Genomic DNA, 24187 nt, shown 5'->3' on the forward strand with positions numbered 1-24187 from the left:
CTACTCGCGTAACTCGTCATCCGTATGCAACGGCGAGACGGTAAACGGCTCTCCGCGAGATCATCCCCGCGCAAATCGCCCACGATAAACGCACGCCAACGAGGTCAGGAGTGCATCCTTCCCGATGCATGGTGTCGCGTTGCAACGCGGTGGGGTGCATCGTCCCCGATCTGTTCGACGGTAATCTCTCCCCCGTGCACCGTAGGGAGAGAGGGAAAGAGAAAGAGCGAGGGTCGGTGGAAACCGTGAACCACTCTCCGTCAATCACGTGTCGGGAACAAAGGAGTGCTTAGTGCACTGGATGCACCCATTTGCCTTCACTTCGCCGGCGCCGTCATTGCCGTCGTTTACGTGTCTCCTTTGACGCGCTATTAGACGACGAGGAGGAAAATAAACCTGGGAGCGGCGGCGGCGATGGTGGTGGCGGCGCGACTTCCCCCCGGTCTTATCAGTCCGCCGCAACCCCGTCTCCGACCCTGTGTATCCTCCGCCGCCTTCCCTCGATATCGAATTTCTCTCTCATGGAATTGTCGTCCCTCCGGGGAATTGTAAACTTCCGTCGAGCGGAGCCTCGCTCGAGAACCTTCGTCGAAATTTATTTTTTCCCGCGACGAGAGGTGCCCGCGAGGCGATGTATAATTACCCCTTTCTCTCTCTCTCTCTTTATCGGCCAATTATCTGGGCTTTCTCGCTCGTTAACGCTCGCCTTATCAATGCGCGCCATCGGCGAGTCTGGCTACTAAAATTTTATAAATAAATTGACAGAGTATTGATTTCTTCTGTAAAATTTATGTTTTATGAGTTGTGTAGAATTGTAAATGCTTTTACACAACGAACGTCCGGGCGAAAATGAATTGGAGCATCGCTCAATATGTGGCGAAAATGATAAAAAAGTTTCATAATGACATCTCTAACTGTCAGTGTAAATATTTATCTGATACAGGAATCCTGCAGTTTGTACGTACGAATGTGTCAATGTTCCAATTAGGAAACTCTCTCTCTCTCTCTCTCTCTCTATCTGTCTATCTATCTTTTATTCGTAAATTAATAATACGAGTAATGTAAGCGTCATCCTCTGTACTCCGTGTGTGTTCTAGATAAAACAGATTTCATAAAGATTTAACACGTGCGCGCGAGGACAGATCGGATTTGCACGGCGCGCGGCGTACTGTGTGACACACAGCGCGCGGGAATATAAATATATTTGAAGTAAATTTTAAATCCGGTTTTGCAGAGAATTAACATTTCACAAATATACTCACCTTTCGCTCTCTAATGCCAAAAACATCGTTTGAATCAAATCTTAATACAAATTATTATGTCCGTTATACATACGTTCTGCGCTGCGTATGTTTGAGAGTACATAAAGAAAATTATTTTACTTGCACAGCAATTTGTTACTTATTATGGAGACAGTAAAAAGATTTGTTTGGGAAAGCAAAATAATTTGGTAATGCCAATTAAATTTGATTATTGTCGCAACGACGTTTTGCTAACAAAATTATTTTTTTGTGTAACAAATCCTTTTGCTATCCCTATAGTAATAATTTGCTGGGTCAGCAAAATATTTTTCTCCGTGTGGAATTTAGAAAAATTTAGAGCACGTCCTTCTCTCTGGGCGATTTACCGAAACCTTCCATTGTCCGATTCCGCGTTAATTTATAACAATCAATTAATGTCTAACAACTACAATTTCCAGGCAATTTAAGTGTAATTCGGAACGTTTCACGCGTTTTTTTTTGCGTCGTTCCGTTACATTCGCAAAGCCAACGAGTTCGGCTTTTCCCGGCGTCAGTTTTGCGTCAGGAACGCGGACGTTTCTCCATTTTCCTATTTCTGCTTCTCTCTCCCCTTCCCTTTTTGTCGCCGAAGTGAAGTTAAATCCTTGACGGTTTCATAGTCGAGCGGCACGGCTTAATGTAAAATATATCGATGGGAAAGCGACGGATCGTTTAGACAGTCCTCGGTGTCGAAATTTTCCATCCCTCGACCTGGAAATTGCTCCTCGTCGATGAATATATCGAGAATAATTAAAGCTCGGTGTGTACACACACATATATATATATATATATATATATGTATTTCATGCACACCTGATCTACTTATGGCGCAACTATTTCGATGTATAGGTAACCCAAAATTACGTATATTTAACATACAACCTATTAACTAAGCCGATCTAGGTGAAACAAGCGGATGTTTGCGATTAACATATCGATGTGTTCTCTCGTCGATGTTTACGAATTAACGCTAAATCCGCGAGGCTTCTCTTCATTGTCGAATCACCTCCGGAGCGGAAATTTTTTACTTTTAGCTTGATCACCGATATCCGTCGGTCAATTCTCGCGATTACCGGGTAAAATGTTGACGCGCATCGTGTAAAAACTGACATTTTAATGATTCCGTCCGACTTTCCTCCTGGAGAAAAGAATCGTCCTTTGTGCGCCAGTAGAGCCCGCTTGGAATATAACGATCCAGATGTAAGAAGATTCCCCGTCAAACGGATTCGCGCGCGATCGCACGGACAAAGTAACGCGATAATAGCCCTCGCCTTTGCGAGCGCACACCTTGTCGTTAACTAAAACCCAACGCCGTATTTTTCGAGCCGCAAATAGGATTACCGGCATCGTTCGGTGACCGTGACGATGATATGCCGCGGTCAAAGTGCAAAAGGAAGGCGAGCTTAATGGAACAGGCCAGCCGCAGGCCGGACGGTATACAGTTAGTGCAGTTTTTAAGGACGGAAATGCTTTTACCGCGACGGTCGTCTTTTAGCCGGCACTTGCCGTAATCCACTTGCAAAAATGCAGCATGCCGAGGTTAAAGCTGGCCGGCCGTTCGGTCGGCTTTACGCCGAAAATAGCGTTTCGGCGCAACGACGTCGGGGGTACTTCCGCAAATTGCCTGAAAAAATTCCGGAGCAGAAGTGGCCGCGATGCATTCATCGGAGTTATTCGAGAGAGAAAAAAGACGCAACAGAACGGTAACAAAAAGCTCCTCGTCCGCGCTCATATAATCAATAGGGGGATCGGTCGCACTCGAAGCGCGCGATCCTGAAGCCCGCTCTGCACAAGGTATCATCGATGTAATTTTCTCTTTATTTAATATATCAAAAAAATCACACAGTTATATATATTCCCGGAATCCGTATCTAAAATTTCGCACAAAACCGACGCGTTTTGCGAGGCTCCGGAATCGAACCTTTGTTAATTGTTTAAAATACGAGTGGCCCGTTTCCGGAATTATTAAACGAGGGAGGCTTTAAAATACCATCTGAAATCGCTTTGATAATTATTTTTAATAATCACAAGGGAGGCGCGGATTTTCCGCGTTTTGAGGCCGGTTTCAAGGCGCAAAGTGAGAAGCCTCGTACACGCTCAAACGGTTAATCCATCCGAGCGGCGTATGGATCCCATCCGTTGCCGCCGACTTTGAGTAGACGGCGAGGCGGATCGATCGTCGAGTATCTGCGGACGTCAATCTACCACCCTTCGCAAACTTATTCCGGGCTTCCATTCGTGGCCTATGGAGTGCGGTAGATTTCGCGTGAACGCGCGAATCGACACGGGTATTCGATCGATCCCGTTGAGCCGTTTATCGTCCGTGCAGCCGTTAACTTCGCCGCCACACGTTCGCGCACACATTAGCGGGCTCCAATATAGATGGAAACTAATGAAACACGAACTACCAACGGAATAATGCGTCGAAATAATACTCTCTTTTTCTTTTAATCCACCCCCTGGACGTGTTGCGCGATTGAAAAGAGATCCCGAGGAATCGTCCGATTTTCGTCCAACTCGCCGACAGGCAGTGTCGTAACCAAATGTGTCACGAATGCAAACAAAGTGAATTCATATCTACGAGTTATGCCATCTAATGTGACGTACCTTTACTACTCCCCTTCCTACCAGCAAGCTAATAGACCTCCCTCCTCCTTTGACGTAATTGTTGAATGGCCCGAGACATCGACTTGCTGTTCTTATAACCGATGGTCTGTATACTTTGTTCCGTTAGCTAAGATGAATGTCCCAATTTATCACAGACAATTGCGTCTGTTCCTTTGAAATAATATGACTTCATATTTATCTTGAAAGAAAAATTACTTTAAATTTTATATATTATCCGTTACGATATGTTAGAATGAAATTAAAATCCATAATGAATGCTGAAATATCATAATTATATGCATGTTTCTGACGATGACAGTTCAAACACTCGCTCGGCATCTTTGAAATCAATATAAACTCTTCTTCCTTGATTAGTTCATTTTTCCGTAACATTACGTAAGGAAGGATCAATCGAGCCGAGTAACGAGCTGTCCTCTCCCCTCTTGCCTGCCCCGCTAAAACGGTTAAAGTGGCTCTTGTAAAACTGTACGGTCCCCTGCGGGACTTGTGTCGATAAGATAGCGTTGCTTCGATATCCCTTTAAGACCCGTCCGTTCTCATCCCGGCATCTTCCTAAGATCGCTATCCTCCGAGGAAATATCCTCTCCTTCCGGGATACTCCGTAAAACGCTTCATCTTCATTCGCTCCCCGTGTACCGGAACGAAGGAGAGCCGGACAGATGGGATAGTTAGTGCGATCGCTGAGCAAAAGAACATTCCCGCCCGCGATCGACCGACCGTAGTCGCGGCAAGGCAGAGGCGTCGTCTGTAAACGTCAGCATCGATCACAACGACGGTGACGACGGCGAATCGCCGCTGCTTTCTAATCGATCCTCTCGAGACGTAAAATCAGTCGCGAACGGGAAACCAACGAGAGATTTTCTGCGGCAAATATTCGATCAATCGTAATCGTTAGCCCAATAAATACCGATTTATCGTGCCAGGAAAGAAGTATACATCGCAAAGAGTTACTTGGCAACCGAGTGGACTCCGGCTTAATTCACCGTAAACGTTAGCAGATTTTCGGCCGATACCGTAGGAACGAAGAGATCGATCTGATCAAAGGGGGAGAGAGGTTCCCCTCCCGAAATAATCCCGGGTGAAAGAAGCTACCTCCTCCGTCGATGGATCAGGGAGTGAAGCTTTTCGATGTTTAATTAACGTCGACCGGATAAGCTCCGTTACAAGAAAGCTCGACCGATCGCCGGATAATCGGAGAGAGAGAGCTTCGTGGAAGACCTTTCCAGAGGATATATCTCGATGGGAGTCCGTTGGGCTCGATGGACGAGCTCTTCAGTCGGGATTTAATTTTGACTCGGCTTTATCTCCGCGTCGATCCTGGATTTATAGTGATTAATTCGCTCGGCTTGCTGTTGATAGAAATTAAAGCGGCCAGCTCGCTCCTGTGCCTTCCTTCCTATCGCGATAATTATTTTTTTTCCGATGGTCGGGAGAATGAAGGAAGCATTGTCTAAAAATCTGTAATAATCCGATTATAACCCCGGGGTGGTCGCGAATTTAGAAAGATCGCCTTTACGACCGACACATCGTCGCGACGTTAATATATTCACGGTGCTGTTGATCTCTCTAATAGGCTTCGTCATCAATTTTTATTTCGAGCAGTTTGCTGTTAAAATTGTGGGATTTGGAGTAAATAAGACGCCTTCTCGTATGTTATCTGTCAAATGAATACATTCAGTTTTTATTAATCACATAATCCGCATTGAAGCTTATATCCCCCAAGTTGCCACCGATCTTCATTCGCAGCGTTCACACCGCCGGCAATTATGTAATTCGCGATATTCAATTTATAAAATTCGTATTTCACGACGCAATACTGCCACGCCAGACACGCGAGTGATTAATTATCGTAACACCCAATTCTACCGTTGCGTGCATGCACGTCCCGTTCATACGACGTACGTTCGCTCGAAAATAACATTTCGACCGACGAAACATTATCTTGATTGGCAGGTATAAAGGTGGGTCGAAATTTAACGGGTGATTGAAATTATATCGCTCACTGCCAGGATTTTCTGGGGTTTCGAGGCGCGCTGAAACGAGAGTCTTCGAATTTCGTGGTGGCTGTGGGCAGCGGCGCGTTCGGACTTGCGTAATCCATGTTTAGAACCGGGCGGATCGGATTCCTCGCGAATTCCAATTTCGCTCTACTTCATTACTTCCCATCCCGCTCGCCTCGCAGATGCTCGACGGTATTCAGCGTACAGAGCGTCCCAGAAGCCACTGAATCCCTCGCTGCTCAGCGGATTCTACGTATAAAATTTTGCGCTTTCCGAATGACCGGCCTCTATATTTCGACATCTCATGTGTGATTAATTTCGACTCACGTTTGAATAAATCGTTTCCCTTGGTTCGTCTTACGTTCGAGGAGATTCTCTCGATGATACTACTAGAGCGACTGGTATATTTATGAAACGAAACAGCGCGCACGTCGCTATCTAAAGCCACGCTTGTCGCGCGAAGATCAGCGGGAGAATCTCTATGCAGAGCGGCGGCGAAGCTTTCGTGTTAAGTCAACGTCGACGTCATCATGGTTTCGCGTTTACCTTATCGGCGAGGTATCGCGTCAAAACTATTACCGCGATAAAGCCGTTATTAACACGAGGCGAAAAGAAGAAACGACGCACGCGAGGTCACGGAAGCGGACCGTGAATGGACTTTTGCGCGATATATTTCATTGTCGTACTGATGAGCGTTATCGCGAAACGGCGATTTATTTATTTAATCGATCAGACCGGTTTGGAAGAGATGATTTTTGTCTTCAGTGACTTTGGTTCTTCAAAATTACGGTAACAAAAAAAAATTGAGGAAGTTAATCAATTAATACAAAGCTAAATCAAAACTACTACTAACTGTTAGAAAGAAAAGAATCTAAATTTAACAAAGTATTTACTAGAATTACGTAATACTTCTTAAAGAAATGCAGCGATTTTAATTTTTCCTGTCCAGTAAATATTTTCCAATAAGAAATTCTGATATTCTCAATATTACGAATTGCGAAGTAACAATTTTATTTGGATCGAGTGAAATATTGAACATTTGAACGGTAGCACTTTTCTTCAATGTACTCTCACGCTTCGAGGATATTCAAGGTGATAATAGTTATTGCCTGTATATTTACCGCAACGTCGAGCTTCGCTTGCCGAGCCGTGGAACAAATCATGGCGATCACCGTGTCAGTCGACGTGTTAAATCGGAAAAGAAGATCCCTCCCCCGGCATTCATCAAGCGGCGACTTCGTTGCTATACAATAGCGGTAATAACACACGTGTGATATTATACGTGCGTTATCCCCGACGATATAGCGGGCGGAATTTATGTCTTCGGCGGCGTTCTCGTTTTATTAACCATGAGGCAATATCCGGGCTGAGCCGCGAAATTTCTCACGGCTGTTTACTTCTCTGTTGCAGCCGTCGTGGATGCGAAGCCGGGAATATTGGGACGACAGTTTCGAGGCACGTTTCGCCGAGCTGCGGAAGGATCCGACGAGGCCGCCCTTGAAGGTAAGCCGATTAATAGTCGAAATATACGCAACTCGCGTGTGCGGTGACTCCAAAGTCGAATCGCCGCCAATAAAGAAACCTGACGTCGCCTCGCCTTGCGATCGCGCTCGGTCATTACGCTGAAAGCACGTATTTATGCGCGCACGTAACAGGCATTTAAGCTTGTCGTCGTAAATCTCTGAATGGCGACGACGTTTGTCGAGTCTAATCTCGGTGAAAGTTTCGACTATGTCGGGAACACGCGAGATAAATGCGCGATGTAATCAGACACGGATTAATATATTAATTTAATCAGTCCGCTGAAATCGTAACAACAGCAAGAACGATAGACTAATAAGTGCCGTCACTGAATGTTGCCTGCAAAATATCAAATCTTTCAGCGAGAGGATAAAGTTGTCTGACAGTGTAACGTATGCGCCAGGCTATTTTTTCTCGACGTGTAAAAATGAATGGTACTGTGCAGTAACCGATACCCTTTTAACCCGTAATTCGTGTTCTTATTAAATTAATATCCCTTTTCGATCTTATAGAAACTTATATCGTAAACACAATGAAAGGAATAAGGGACAAGGAATTAAATATGGAGGAATAAGATATTAGAAATAAACGAGAGTGTACGATCGTTTAAAAGTCGCGGAAAAGAAGGAGGGAAAATGAATTTCACATGAGTTACATAAACAGTTACATATAACACTTACGTTTCACTGTTTTCATATAAAAAACATTTTTTTAAAAATCAAATTGTAACTGGCAATGAAAACTGTAAATGAAAAATGGATATATTATAATAACGCTAAATGAAAAAAATCTTAAATGGAAACTCCTAATACAAATTCAGAAAATCGTACTTCTCGACGGCCAATTTTACTCGGACAAAAATTTTTCATCAGAAACGTCTTATGAGACAATCTTATAAATTATAACATTTTACTTCAGTGGGATCGATGCGTGGGCCTTAAAAGGTTAAGAGGTATTAATTTAGTACGAATATTAATTTCGGGTTAAGAGAATCGGTTCGACGTGATAACAATTAACTATACAATACCACTCGTACGTTTAGAAAAATAGCCTACACTGTCGAACAATTTTATCCCCCTGCTAAAATTTAATATTTCGCGATCAACATTCCACGATGACTTTTATTAGCCTATCTTCCTTACTGTTGTTTGGGGAATTTTCATATTTTTCTTTGTTACAAATAACGATCCCTTCTCGCGCGAATATTGTGAATTTATTACGCGGCGAGCGCGCACCGAAATTTCGCGTCTTTGCGCGCATTTATCGTTATTTTAACGACGCTGTTCCGAGGATAGTGCGCCGAAGGATCGCACACAATGACGCGTATTCCTGCAAGTGCACGAAGATTGCAGGGGGGAGGGAGGGATATTATCTTATAAAATTATCGGGCACACGTAAGACGATATAAACAGCGGAAACGTCTGGGGCGAATTCGAGCCATCTGTCCGCTCGTGCGAGAGCTCTTCACAGTGCTTTCACGTAGCCGTTAATGCGAGAGCGAAGATTTACGATGCCGGGGGAGTGTAAAAAGCTCGTCCGACGCGCCCGGGAAGAATCGTGAAATCGCGAAGGAGGAGGCTTTGTTTATGACGTTATAAAGCATTTCGATCTTTCGGGTTGCTTGCGATTTGCTTTCCGCGAGCGCCTGCTGGAATTTATGCGACTCTCCCAATCATTTCGTTTTTTTTTTTTTTTTTTTTTTTTTTTTTTTGATACCACTGCGCCCCCACTATCACCACCATCGCCCGGGCACTCAAATGTCGATTTAGTTGCGAAGATACAGAGTGCTCTTTTTTTATCGTATACGTCCCAGATCAACAGGGACTAACTTCGTGAGGACGTGGAGTGTATTGAGATGAACAAAAAAGTCCTCCCATTTTTGCAACCAATACGCAAAATTTCGAGTTATTAATTATTGAAAATAGTTATATACAGAGATCTTTCTTTAATTAATAAGTAAAAAGTTCCCTGTATATCTGGACAGCGCTCTTTTATCGACGCGATTTCTCCGATCAATAAAACCGAGATTAGAATAGAACGCACTCGTCAATGTTCGGTTGCTTGTATTGTAAGGCGACAAACTCGATGGTATTACGTAAAACTTAACGGCTCGCAGCATCGAGGGGATTATTGTGCAATAGAGTCGATCGGAACGTCAAAGTTGATGGGATAAAAGAGATATTTAAGAGCACCGATACACGCGTATCCGCCGGTGGAGAGATTCGCCGCGCGTAAGTAGTAAGACACTCCTCTGTTCAGCCGTGCGCGTGACTTCGATAGCGGGACGAGTTCTTCGCAGCGTGTGTTGTTCGAAGCTGCCCGTTGTGTACAGAGCATTATCGCGAACGAGCGTTTCGCATATAACGAAGTACTAATTAATGCCGCTCGTTAATTAAAAATAACAATGTGTCGTGCAAGGCCAAATGAGGTAATTGTAAACGTTCGGATAACGAGAGAGTTTTTAATGATAAAATTGATAATCGTCGAGAGATCATTGAGAATAACGAATGCTCGACGTATCGCCGCAAGATTAAAAAAGAGAGAGAGAGAGAGAGAGGAAAAAAGTGAAACTATTATCGCGTTTGCCAAAGAGCGTTAATTATTTGACCTCGCTCAGATTTACCGGCGAAACTCAGCGAAACGCGACGGCGCGAATATTAATATTCGATACCGGTTTATTCCCAACGTGACGTAATAAATCGTAAATTATTCAACATGCCCCGCGCGCGCGTCTGCGAAATTACGCGGCGGAAGTTTATCTGTTTACTTATTTACCGGCCGGAAACGCATCGACGCGTACTCGGAAAAGACTCTCGTGTACACTACGAGCGGCAGTAAATCCCACATGTTGCGGTTTTCGGGCAAACCTTTGTACGGTTCTCATTAACTATCGTCCCGACGGCCGTTTGCTCTTGACGAGGCAACTAACGGGATCGTTTGATCAAAGTTCGCGAACAACTCTCAATTATGACCCGACGATTGCAATTTTCTATTTTCGTTCGCTTTTCGCAAGCACACCCGCTTCTGATTGAACGCTGATGTTTGCCGACTTTGTAAAATTCTGGAGGCTCCTACTCTCGCGATTAATTATTTCACGTGTATATAAAATTACTCCTACTCTCTCAATTAATTATTTCACGTGAATATAAAATTGGAAATTGCTGAACATTATCGTAAAAATAATCATCATAACTGTCGATGATGATCAACGTAATTAAATTTATGAGTGATCTTCTTGACAATATTGTCCTCGAGCTTAATCTGAAAAAAAAAAAGAGAAACAGAAAAGAAAAGAAGAAAAAATTAATGAAGATAATAAACGATAGACGAAGAATTGGAAACGGACGATGAAGAAGAGTATCATGAATATCCTTTAAAAACGAATCGAACGTACTTAGATATGAGATCTTGCATACTTTATTATGCCGTGTTTCTCTCCGGATAAGCGCTCGGAGATATTATCGTTGCGTCGTGATAATATTACGCATTTTTTATAATTCATTTCTCCGGGAAATTCTTGTTTCCCGCGTCGCTGCTGTCACTCCCGAAGCGGCCATCAGTGCGATATGATAAATTAGCGCTCTTCTTGCGACATTAATATTTTTCCGCGATGGAATTACGCGGCCGTCCACGTTAACGTGGCGTCGCGCCAGGCGACGGGTAATTACGCGTAGAGAGAACGAGAATTCTTCCGACGACGACGTCGTCAACGGGTAATCGCGCGGAAAATCTGGAATATGTAAAATTCATCCGCGGCGGCGTTTCGATCCGGGGAGGTGAAGAAATAAGGCGTCCTCGAATGAATTCCGAACGCAAGCTCGTCACGCCGACGAAAACACCGGTTAACGCAAAAATTCTCTCCAAAACCGCATTCTCGAGAGATAGATATAAACAGAACGAATGAAAATTCGAAAGGGATACACAATTTATGATACGAAGCTCCTTGGAACTCGGTGAAATTGAATACGTAACGTAGAAAGTCGCGTTTGCCGCGATAAATAGTCGAACGGCGCGAGGCGTCCGACGAAAGGAGAATCGACGTCGCGTTATTATTTTTGCGCAGAAAGACGGGAATTCCGGTAATCACGAGCTTCTTCCTCGCGACCCGCCGAAAGGCGGCGCGCAATTGCTTTCTCCGCAGCTGCTTTATTTACTATTTTATTGGTAGACCCGAGTTCTCTCCCGAGTTGCTTCGCGTCCCTCGGAAGGGGAATTGCGTCGAGAGCGCGACGCAATATCCAAGCCAAGAATTTCAACGTCGCCGCTGGCGGAGAGAAGAAGCGTCCGTTTCCATCCTCTCCTCTGCGGGAGAACATCGACGCGAACGAGACGGATGCTGCACCGCGAAGACGAACATGGGCGTTTCTCTCCTTCGCTACCCTTTCGGCAGTTCGACGAGTTCGACAATGTCGGCTCATCAGTCTATTGTCGTGGCGATACAATAGCGGGCGGTGGCCCTTTGGAAAACGCGCGCGACAATGACGAGCGCGATTTCGGCAACGGAATGTGTTGCGCCGCGCTAGTCCACTCTCTCTCTCCTTCGGCCGTATTGCTGCGAGGGATTTGGCAGCGCCGCGGAAGGAAGCATATATCGCCGTCAGTTTATAGAAAAGCCGATTTCAAACCAGTTTCATCACCGAAATATCGCCAAGATCGTCCACTTGAAAAATTCTCTCTGCGTGTACGCTTCTTTGAAACTAAGTTAAGGCGCATCGACACCGCGTCTGCGAGGCGAAGCAAGCCAATTATGCCGATGTATCTAAGGCATTTGAGAGATTCGTTAACGAAGTTTCTCTCGCTTACATGTGCACTACCTTCTCTCCTTTAATGCGCCTCGCATGGGTACATTGTGAGCGAGCTACGGCGAACATGTCAATTTGTACGACATTATTCCCGCTTTCCCGACGTCACCAGACAAATATGGATGGACGCGATCGAGAAGAAGGAAGGGGACATGAGCGATTTCCTTTTCCCTCGTTTCTTATTTTATTATTATTATCAAGTAATTATCAGCAGCCTTTTTCATATTTTCGCGGCGAAATCTACGTGCCTCGGTATCAAAATATATATTTTCATTATTTATTTCACTAACAATCCCTTATAATATTTTACGCACATTTCCATTCATATCACGCACATTTATGTTTGTGCGACAGGATCTTTTAGGTTACTGACGCGGGCTTTATTATCATTCGTATCACAATTTCAGAATTAATGGCGCCCCGTTCTCGCGTCCCGTCGAGTGCGCGAAGTTGCAGCGCGAATTATCGGCGAGCAGTTCTCGCAGTTTATTTTCTTCGCTTTGTGTTATCTATCCTCGCCTCTCCCTGTCCGCCGGTAGAATACCGAAACGTCGTTAGAACTTTAACACGCGTTCTACTTCCGTCCGTTGTTTACTTCTGCGACGGAGGGGGCGCGATTTCGTTCTCGGTCGATATATAAATAGCGCAATCCGCCGATTTACATTCAAAGCCCTCGAACAAAGTGGCGAGCCTCACTCGAGAAAATACTCGAGAATATTTGCATTCTCCGGAGAGCTAGGATAGATGGGCCAACTTCGCATCACGTTCTCCTTCTTTGGGGACCCGCGAATATTTATATCTATGTGCCCGAAGATAATATTAAAAAAAATATGCAATGAAATTCTTTCTACGTAACAAGATTTCTGACAAGATGTCGCCTTCATAGCACGACCGTAACTTAACTCGGCGCGCAATGCGAGATAAAGCTCGTGAAATACGTCCCTGATTATACGCAACAATTTTTCCACGGCGTATGTTAAGCGGCGCACTCCTTAAGAGGGTTATTTATACGTGCTGCGAAGTTGCAGGCAACTGCACATCCCCGAAGTCGAGGCTACCGCCGGGAGATTCGAAAAGTTCGGTGCTTTGTTACGGTGTTAACGCGGCGGCGCCCCTTGACTACATTTTTAGCGTTAATAACGGGAAGACGCACGTCGCGCGTTTTTAACGTGTCGGCCTTCGTGAAGAAATTTTACACGCAGCGTGAAAGAGCTCTCTCTCTTTCTCTCTCTTTATCCTTGTGATAATGCCTCGTGGAACGAAAACAGAAAGCGAAAAAGACGCGCTCATGTAAATTGCGCACATGTGAAAAATATGAGTTGTCACGAGTCATTTCTACATTCTTTATTTACGTGGAAAAGAGTGGATGCAAACATATTTGCGACTTTTCTTCTCGGGCTCGTTTAATAATCATAATTTTCTTATTTGCAGAGTCAGATTTAGATTTTTATTTAAAATTAAGTTGAACTTACTTCTCACTCACTGGTTTTCTTTTGTACTAAATTTCCACATTCACGGGCGATTTACGTTGAAAGAGCGGCGCACTTAAGAAGGTTGTAATGAGTTTGGAGGTGAAATGAGTTTGATAAGAAATTTGATGAAACTTGCATTACGTGTACAAGGTATAGCAATAACTTTGTCCACCTAGAATATTCTATATATTTAAAGATGTGAAAATATTTTAATTATGAAAATTGTACGATATCAAGAGGGCCATAATTTATTAATAATCATTTTTCGCAATTAAAATATTTTCACATCTCCAAAAATAGTGGAAATACTCCAATACTTCCGTTTCTTTTCGAACAAAAATTGATATTTCTTGAACTATAATATTAAAGATAAATATGCGGACATTATATACAAATTTCAGAATTATTTTGTTTTGAAAATATAACGGTGCAAAATTCATAAATTTTAGTAACACTCGAAGTTATACATTATATTTAAACACTTATATATCTCTTTCTATTATCTATGCTTCCTTATCAGGTCAACTGATGTATGAATATAACATTAATGAGGAAAATAAAAAATAACACACCAAGAGGCATTTTCAATGCCTCACCCAGAAGGACATATCGGTATTTTCATATCTGTAATACTGTATAGATATATTTACAATTTCGTGTTATTAATATTCAAACAGTGAAATAAATGTACAGGGAGAAAGGAAATTGACAAATACTAAATTTACGAGCGGTCCCTCGATGAAATTACGACACCGGGCTTTGCAACTTCCTTAAGATCGCCGCGGTCTCGATGGGCTTAATCTCGCCTGGGGAGCCCGTCGTAACGAGATCTCTAAATTCGCATTTCCACGGTGTATCGCCGAGCGAGATAAGGTTTGGATTAACCTCGATCGAGTCGTCGATCGAGACGTACGTAACGTACTCGAGGCGGCCCGTAAAACTGGGGCGCGCAAACAACGTAGCCACCCTCGCAATTTCGCGTCGCGCGATCATCCACGCGAGCGAGTGAGCAGCCGGCGCGCTCGGAGATGAGACGCATCTTCGGTTATATGACCGATGCTCGTAAAAAAGCACCGCACGGGGAGAAATGTCAGCCCGCCCCTCCTCCGACGACGGCCAGATACAACGTAATGGAACGAGTCAGGGTTGGTCGGCCGGTCGTACATCAAAACTCACCCTCGACCTTCTTACGATCATCTCCATTTTTTATCCGCGTCGCGTTTCTTTACGGGCGAGCGAACGTGTCTCGTCTACGCGCCGCTGGATCGCCGAGTCCCCGTTGGCTCGCGAGATTTTACGTTTCGCGGCACGTAAGTACGTCTTTCTCGTCGTTACTACCCCTTTCGCTCCTTCGAGCGTAAGCCGCGTGTGCGTGCTCGATAAATGATGCCGTCGGAATATTACAAAAGAGAGGCACAAATTTTGCGCTCTGTTCGTTATGGTAGAAAACAGAACATTTTTAATGGCGTTAAAATTTCATTATATACGATAGATCTACAATTTATGCGCTTTCATATCCAAATAGTTTTGCTGCAATCCTTGCCGTAAATTTTAATTTCGTCTACTTCCCTCCCAACAAATTCTGTTTTCTATCGTAACGAGTAGAGCGCAGAATTGTTGAAAGCGTTTCATTTTCAAAGAGCGGATAAATAGCGCGTAATCATACATAATTACTATTTATTTTGCATTTGGTGAAAAGGGAGACATCACGTTATCCAAACGCGCCGGTGTAATATCCGATGCCATTAACGGCGCAACAATTGCTCGTTCCGCTGACGCACACATCCTTCAATCTGAATTCCAATTCGACTGCATTTGCGTACCAGCAGCCGTGATTGCGCGCGCCAAGGCGTTCCATCTTCCGCCCCGGTCTTCGCGGTTAAGGGCGATAATAGCGATCCCGGCAAGTAGCTGGCGAAGTTACACCGGCAAGGTGACAAAGTAGGGGGTTGTGCGGGGGAGTGGGTAGGTGGACGAACGGTCTACCCTATGAACCGGGCGAGAACAAGCGAGGGCAAAGGGCCAGGGGTGTATTAAAGGGGCGCTATGACCCGATGCGCTTGTCTCATGCATACCAATAAGCCCCGCGCTCTGCATCTCGTATGTAGACGATCCGCCTGCAGCTTGCCTGCAACTTCGCTTATTTGTCCTGCGAAATGGATCCCCGCGTGCCTGACTATACGATCGAGATTAGCGCGAGTGTGTAGAGCGATATGTAGCATGTGTGTATGTTAAATTTGGATATTATCGTGTATTAAGTACTTTGCGGGGAACGAAGTTGGAGACGAAGGTCATTGCGTTCGGAATTGTACAAAAGGAGAAGAAAGAGGAACATATCTCGGGACAATTTATACCTTCCTTTGCCGAGATAGTGGTAACGCGCGATCTTGGCTCTTTGCCCGAAACGTCCATCGGGGGTAGGAGGGAGGCGAGTAATTCTCGATAAACAATAATACGAAAATAAAGGAAGGCGAAATAAAATAACGGTCGAGGAGGGACACGCCCGGGCGAAACGAACTTTTATTAACGAGAGCTTTCACGAATTCGAGCGCGTTCCGCGCGAAAGAACGCTCCAATTTGTCCGCGTAGCGAGCGCGAAATGGAATTAAGGCCGACGAATTTGATCAGCGGCCGGAGTCCGAAATCTCGGCGAAAATACGGAGCGCCGGACGAAACGCTCAGAGGGACGACTAATGATAGTTACCGCTGTGAGTTGATTCTCGTTTAAAAGATTTACGCCGGCCCCGTGTAGCTTGCAAATCGAATATCCGGCCGGCTCGCCAAAGTAGTTCCGCGCTCGCAGACGAAAAACCGTCTATCTTGCCGAGATCTGCAACTACGCTCCTGCTCTTTTTTCCTCTTCTTCGGCTTTTTTTCACCGGAACCTCGCCAAATGTTTCTGCCGTAGCAATTATACCTTTTCTCGTGGTAATCACGCTGAAAACGTGCATAAGGCTTCAATTGAGCCATAGCCGCGCGTTGGATTTTTGATACCGGCCGGATATTGGCTCGGATTACAGTCGGATAATAACTCGTGCTCAACAGCACCACTCGATTTTTGGCCGGGCATTCGCGATTGTACACCAGCCAAGAACACGTTTCTCCTATGGTACTGCGCGACGTTGACTGTATTGACTCTAATCGTATCGTTTAAAGAAAATGTCACGTTTGCCTTTATTTGGACCGTCGAACTATTTTCTTAAGAACCTTCTTCAATTTTAACCGATTACACGTATTGATTGAAACATTATACACATGTATGTACAGATTAGAGAACGATGGACTATTGGAAAGCTGAGATATTCCGAACTGGAAATGATACTTTTGTACACGTTTGCATGCAACTGTGAATGATTTCTTTTACAAAAGGAATTTATTTATTTATTTGACGAAAATAATTCTCCTTTAAATTAAAGTATTTACTAAATATAAAAAAATATTTTCTACAATTAATATTTATTATATTATATAAAAAAATATTAATTGCTATATAACAAATCGTTAATTTTTTTTAACTAGTTTCTGCATTTATTATATCTTCTTTGTTAAGTTGCTTTTGGACATTTGTCAAGGATTTTTTCTGAAATCTTCTTAATCATGTGCCATTTAATCAATTCCATTTATATTTTATTTGAAAAATTCGCTTGTCACCGGCTAGATTGGAACTTGCACAGGTTTGGAGGTAACTGCATCCCCTACCGAGCCGTTAGATTTTCCACGACGCCGGTATCTGTTTTCACTGCTTGCGCAGTGTTTGTTTTCATGCTGCGTTCTTTTAAAGCATGAAAATCCGCTGCTTGATAATAATACGCGATAACATGTGTGGTGAACAACCGCGTCTTTGGTTCAATTTGGGCCGCAAAGTGGCAAGGCCGCGCTCATCGCGTGCATCACACTTGCTGGAAACGCGAAAATATTTCTACGAAATACGGCTCCAAACCTGTGCAAGTTCCAATCTAGCCAGTGGCAAGCGAATCTTTAAAATAAAATATAAATGGAATTGATTAAATGGCACATGATTAAGAAGATTGTTCTCCGCTCACGTGCGCACCGCGTCTAACCTATGCCATGACTTTAGCTGCAGACCGATCGCGGATCGATGCGAACGTCGATATTTCCGTTTCTAGACATCGTGGCGGAACAAAAACCCGGGAAATTAAAAGGGAAATGCGTTTTTCGATGAACATGAAATCGTTCTTCGGTGAAACAAGAACCAAATTACGTTTATCTTAATTTCGCGAATGATGTCGACTCTCGTGTTTACGTTAAAATGAAAATTAATCCATTCATTACAAATCAGAAACCTTGGCTCCGATTTGTAATGCAAAGCATCAATTTCATGGTTTCAACGAATATAAAGTACAATTTAAAAGAAGAGGAAAATAATAGGAAATTTTATTCTGTATTTGAGAATTAATCTGTTAAATTTTGAACGTTGATTTCTGTTTCATAAAATTATACTGAGAGAATGAAAATAACGTTCGATAATTACAGATATGCACAAGGTGTCCGACACAATGCGTATCAGGTGCTCGTGTGCAGGCAGAGCCTTTATCGTTTTTTCTGAATTCGCGCGGCGAAATATTAATTTCATAAACTTGCAGCCGAAATTAGCGTCCGCTAACGCGTTCAAAATTGCATAAATGCAGCGGCAATAACACGTAATAAATTTCGCGTATTATGCCGGGCGCATCTCACATCGTTTGAATTACTAACTCGCGGCTACTACTACTGGTATCAATTACGCGATATTGACATTGTCGTTCCATTGTTACGTCATTACGAGGACAGCTATTACGGTCAGGTTATCTAGAACTCGCGTACGTTTATTTAATCAAAGATCCTTCCGCATGAATAAATAACAGACTTGTGGAACGTACGAGCGGTTGAGAGTTACAGATATATTTTAATATACGCACGTGCGTATGCATTAGCGAAAAATTACAATATTATAAAGGGTGTCCCATTTCAATGAAAACAGTGGAATATCTTGAAAACGAAGCAATTGACAAAAATATAGTTTATGTCCCCCCTGCGAACCCTACAAATTTTGTCCAAACCATTTTTCGTCAATTGATTCGTTTTCTAGATATTTCCATTAAAATAGAACACCCTGAATGTGTTCTCTCATTGTTTCTTAATTTGTGCGTACAGCGCGATATTCTGTTTTCCGACTTAGAAATTCGGTTATTCCGAACGCAACGCGGCGTAAAATATTAACAACAAAGCGAGCAACAGTATCGATGGCACGCGCTCGGATTTTGTGCCAAAAAAAATTTTTAAAAACTGTCGTTTGCACTGCACTCCAAATATCGACATGCCGACACTCGAGACGGATCGAAACACTTTTTACGCTGGCAAGCGAGAGTGAGTGTACCGAAGGTAAACTAATAAATCCGGCAAATCGCTTTACGATCCACGTCCACTCGACTGCGACTGCGGAGATTAATAGCGCGACAGTGTCGCAGTATATCAATTACACCGTCGTTATAATGTCGTCAGGCCGGTCGCGATGTCGCGCGAGTGCTAATTAACGAATCTCCGCGTCGCCGGCTAGGCTATTACCCGGCGAAAATTGAGAGCCACTGCCTGACTGGCCGTAGTAAGTCGTAGATCAGTCGCGAAAGATCCTGATAAACGGGTTACGAGGATTAGATCGTCGATATACAACCTCAGTGGAGCGGCGCCGTTCGACGATCGCGTCGCGGATTAAAACTCGATTCGATTAATTGTCTCGCCTTTATCGAGGAATAGCGTGAGTCAGCTATTAATTCGTAGACGAGTCCGCAGAGAAAGCTTCTCTCTGCCTTCCTCTCTCTTTTCCTCAGTCTTTTGTAACTTTTGGTGTATTTTTAATATTTACTACACAACATTTTAGTTTGAGGTCTTAATTTCTCTCCGCTTTGTATTCTTTATTTTATATTCATTTTTCTTTACACTACGCGTATGTTGTTAAGTTTTCTTTACTCCCCTGTGTATATAAAAAATGTAAACAGGTATATCTATCGTTAAGTCTCTCTCTCTCTCGCTCGCTCGCTATCATTGCCGTTAATTGATATTTTGATCGCATCAAATGAAATTCAGTCATCCATCAGATTCTGTTGAAAAGAAAATGTTGATATGTCACAGCGTGAATTTGGAAATTTTGTTTCGTAAATTTATGAAAAGATGGCACGAGATAAAACAGCTGAATATTTCATATTTAATCCACTTTACAATCTCAAGCGATTTTATATTTTAATTGCTCGTTTATATCACGTAGTCGCACATTTATAGGTTGATGTCTAATGTGCACTCCGCAGCGTGCCAGACATTTCGTGAAAGGTCGCGTTAACTTGCACATCGCTATTTGCGACACACTTTTGATAAAACTCACGTTAGTATCGCATTTCTGTCGCAGGTTATCCTTGTGCCTCACAGCCACACCGACCCGGGATGGCTGAAGACATTCGAGCAGTACTTCCACAGTTCCACGAGGAGCATTCTAAACAACATGGTCTCGAAACTCCAGCAATGGCCGAACATGACCTTCATCTGGAGCGAGGTGTCGTTCTTATCGCTGTGGTGGGACAGGTAAGTGCGAGAAAAATAAAACGACATATTCTCCAAGTTGCAAAGACAAAAATGACAACACGGAGAGAAATATTTTGCCGGCAGCTGACAATTTGCTAAAATTCTTTTTTCCGCGAACGTATGCGGACTCACGAATTAAAGACTGAATCGAATGCTTGTCGATATCATTGATGACGTGCGCACAGCTCTTTGAAGACACACGAGCCCCTGAAAGAGGGCGATTCGTGCGTTTGGTGAACCGTTCCTCTCGCAGGCATGAGAAGAACGGCTTGTCGTAAAATAGGCCATTGAGGGAGAAAAGAGCGATAGAGTATCGGCAAGAGAGATGCCAGGCTGGTTCTCGGACCATTTGGCGCGAAAGAACGGAACGGAAACCCGAGAACAACGACGAGCGGGTCCTCTTTTTTAACGAGCCGCGCGGAAAAGCTGCGGACGAGGTAGGAATGAAGACAGAGAGAAAAAGAGAGGGAGAGAGGAAGAAGTGTCGCGAGCATAAAAGTGGATTCCGGGAAAAGGGAGCGGATAAAATGATAAGTTCTAGATGAGTTTCACAGGGGAGCTCGCTTTCATTATTCTCACGGTGCTCGTCCTAAGGACAGAATGGGATCCGAAGGTTTGCTGGAAAGTAATTTTTACTCGAGGATTTAGCCACCCCGCAGATCGATACGGTTTTATCGGATGGAGAGAGGGCGAAAATGGACGCTTGTAAATTGCTTAATGCTACCTTTCAGCGCAGTCTTGGGAAAATGAAGTAACTGTGTGTACGATCGTTTGAAAATTTCAGAATTAAAAATTAAGCCGCCTCTCTTTGTCCGAAGCGCGCTCTCGCAGACAGTTCGTATCTTTAATTAATCGTGATTCCGGAGAGCGCCGGCAAATATAGATTAACCCATTTCCGGGCTGGAGAAATATTAAGATCCACGAGATCCAAGTACCGTTTTAGAGTTTTAGTTTGTTAATTAGGACCTAAGAAACCCAAAGATCTTAAAATCAGAATTTTCTGATCTACCCTGGAAAATAGTCGAGGCACCTACCTTGAGTGACACCTACCGTATACTTGGTGAACCTTATCATAACGGGAATCGTCATTTTTGACGATTTGAACTTTTGCCAACAATTCCTCATTGTTTTTTCAATTTTTATTTTTTACTATTTTTTTTTAGGCAATTAATTAAAAGTTGAAGCAATGAACTAAAAAGATGTTTTACAAGGTTATTTTCCACTCTACCTACCGTCAGGGAAGGCATGATGGGTGGGCAATTATTTTCAGAGAGGCAAAAGTCCAAACTATATCTCAATAACAAAATCTAGGCTAGAATTTACCTTTATCATGGGTAAAAAATTGTTTGAAGATAGATACATTTGTTGTTCTTATACAGGAACAGAGAAACGAAATGGATTAAAATGTTTTCGTTGAACTGATTCGATTGAAACTCTCAGTATGCGTTAATACATGATAATTAGAATAAGAGAACTAACTTGGCCGATATAAAATCGTCAAAAAATTCGTTTAATTTCTCAGATTTGTTTGGTAGTTTAAAAGTTTAAAAGTTCAACCCACAATAAACAGTCTCTTCGGAATTCATTTCACTTTTACACTTTTGTTCTTGGAATTTTTACGCAATAATTTACAAAAGCCATTTTTATCCCGTTTCACCTCGAAATGCTCGTGGCCCAAATCCTGTACATAAATATGAGAGAAAAAAAAAGGGAGAAAGAAAACGGAACAGCTAACCAACCACCCCTTTACACCGACGCGGCCCTAAGCTCTGGAAACCGTAAAACGCGGAGGAGAGAGACTGCATCGGCATGCATCGCCCGGGTTTCGCCGCGTATCAAAAATTTATTATATCAGCGGCGGTGCAGTTTAAACGGGTCTGTCGCGGAAAGCTCATCCCCAAACGCCCAGTTTGAGCTGGACGTAACCATCTTAGCCTTAGCGACCTTAAACCAACCTACTGGTCACCGGGGAGAACAGAGAGAGCGAAAAAGGAGGAGATATATATATAGAGAGAGAGTGAGAGACGTATAGCAGGTGGAATCCGTGGAGGCTTTATGGCCGACGTAAACGACGTAATGTGGAAACCACCTTCGAATGGGGAAGGTTATGTAGGTCGTACATAACACTCGGACGCACAAATCACGTAAATCCAGGCCGGCTGAAATGCGCCGGCGATAAATATGATTTGCAACCCGAATTGCGCGATGGGTATAAATAAAAAATAAAAAGCAGAACGCGGGCGGGCGGGAAGTCGCGTCACGCGCGAGAACGAATAAATCCGCGTCGGTTGATCCGTGCCGGGATTGATCGTAATGGCGTGGAAGCGCGATTATTTGTACGGAAGTTGAACGACCGTGTGAGCACCTCGTTCATTCATTGATCGTTGAATTTTCAGCGCCCACCCGACGAAGAAAATGGTGGTAAAGAGATTAGTCAAGGACGGTCGGCTGGAGATGACCACAGGCGGCTGGGTGATGACCGACGAGGCTACTTCTCACATCTACGCGATGTTGGACCAACTCATTGAGGGTGAGTACCTCAGCATTTAAAATCATATGTTAGAAACATTTTCAACTGGAATACATCGTTATTTTGGGAGTCGGATTGTTATATTGTAGAAAATTTTCTATACGGGGACTTAAACGAACGCCTAAAACCGAAAGGAAAAATTCCTCCCCTATGAGTATCGCGCGCGAAAATCACCGAAATATAAGGACGAACTCGCGAAATTCTATCGACCGAGCGCAATGAAAAAACCTCCGTGAAAACGACTGCGGGAAAGCAAGGGAAGGCAGGCTACGAAAGGATACCTCTCTTTCTTCCTGCCGTAAAAATCAGCTGGCGCTTTAAAACACTCTATCGACAGGGGAAAGGACGTCGGCCAGGTAGGTCGGATATCCCTGTCGTTTGCTAGCCAAGCCGGCAGGAAGCAATAAGGATCCGCGCGCGGAAGGAAGAAGACTCGAGTGGATGGAAAGGATTTCTCGTCCGGACGGGGGAGGAGGAGACGGGAGAGTAATAAGGCGGCGACGGGTGCAAGCGGGTTTCTCCGAGGAAAATTGCTCTCCGCTACGTCGTCTCCTTCGTCCTGGCGGAGAGTCGTCTGATTACGACCTTCTCTTCCTCCCTCCCACGGCCGCAACGAAGGGAAAAGGATCCCCCTCGCTTCGTCGGTTTAATGTTACCGCGAAAGATTTTACCGCCCTCGTGAAATTTCAGTCGGCGTTGATTACCTTTCCGCGACTCCCGCATGCTGTATCATCGCGCCTACTCTCGCCCTTATCCACCCACCCACCGGAGAGATAGTAATAACTATTACGTATGTCGGAAGGATTACGCGGCGAAAATACGTCGCGAGGAATTCCCCGCTTAATCGCCGTTTCCGACATCGTCGTAATTCTCACCTTTGGACGGCCGTGAGAGGGCCGCGCTCGAGAGCACCGACAACATACGATCGTTAACGGTGGGAGGTACGACAAAGCGTACAGCGTGTTATGACCCGTCCTCGCGCGAAACGTACAAGTGACACGAGGACCCTCGTCCTCGAGTGGCACGCCCGAATAATGCGCTCTCCCTCCTGCGCGCGCGTTTCGCTCTCGCAGCCGCGCGTTGGTACGTATAATCGTCCGCGGATCTAACGGCTTGTTTTTGCGCGCCGGTGTATTCATTGCCCCGGCGTAAAAACGAAATCCTCCCCATTGTTGCGCGAGCGGACATGCGGCGACGACTGCGTGACGTGTACGTTTAATGTATATCCGAGCGCAGTGAGTTGCCTCCTCCCCCCCCCCCCCCCNCCTGTCGTAAATAACTATTTCTCTCCTCGTAACGCGAATATTTCTATTTATCTCGTCGTAGACGCGATGCGTACACTGAAGCGCGAACGGATCTATTTTTTCCTACGAAAGTTTAT

The 24187-nt window shown here is 44.1% G+C and overlaps 1 protein-coding gene across 2 annotated transcripts in view; it reads left to right on the forward strand.

The window, feature by feature from the left end:
- The window catches only part of LOC106744283 (alpha-mannosidase 2), a 145879-nt gene that overhangs the window by 99611 nt on the left and 22081 nt on the right, over positions 1-24187 (forward strand). For both annotated transcript variants that reach the window (XM_014618924.1, XM_014618925.1), the window contains 3 exons: positions 7319-7411; positions 20104-20276; positions 22673-22806. In XM_014618924.1, coding sequence (XP_014474410.1) covers positions 7319-7411; positions 20104-20276; positions 22673-22806 — 400 coding nt within the window. The remainder of the gene's footprint in view (positions 1-7318; positions 7412-20103; positions 20277-22672; positions 22807-24187) is intronic.

Source organism: Dinoponera quadriceps, unplaced genomic scaffold (genome assembly GCF_001313825.1).
Source record: "Dinoponera quadriceps isolate SergipeBrazil2010 unplaced genomic scaffold, ASM131382v1 scaffold707, whole genome shotgun sequence".
In the NCBI taxonomy this organism is placed as follows: domain Eukaryota; kingdom Metazoa; phylum Arthropoda; class Insecta; order Hymenoptera; family Formicidae; genus Dinoponera; species Dinoponera quadriceps.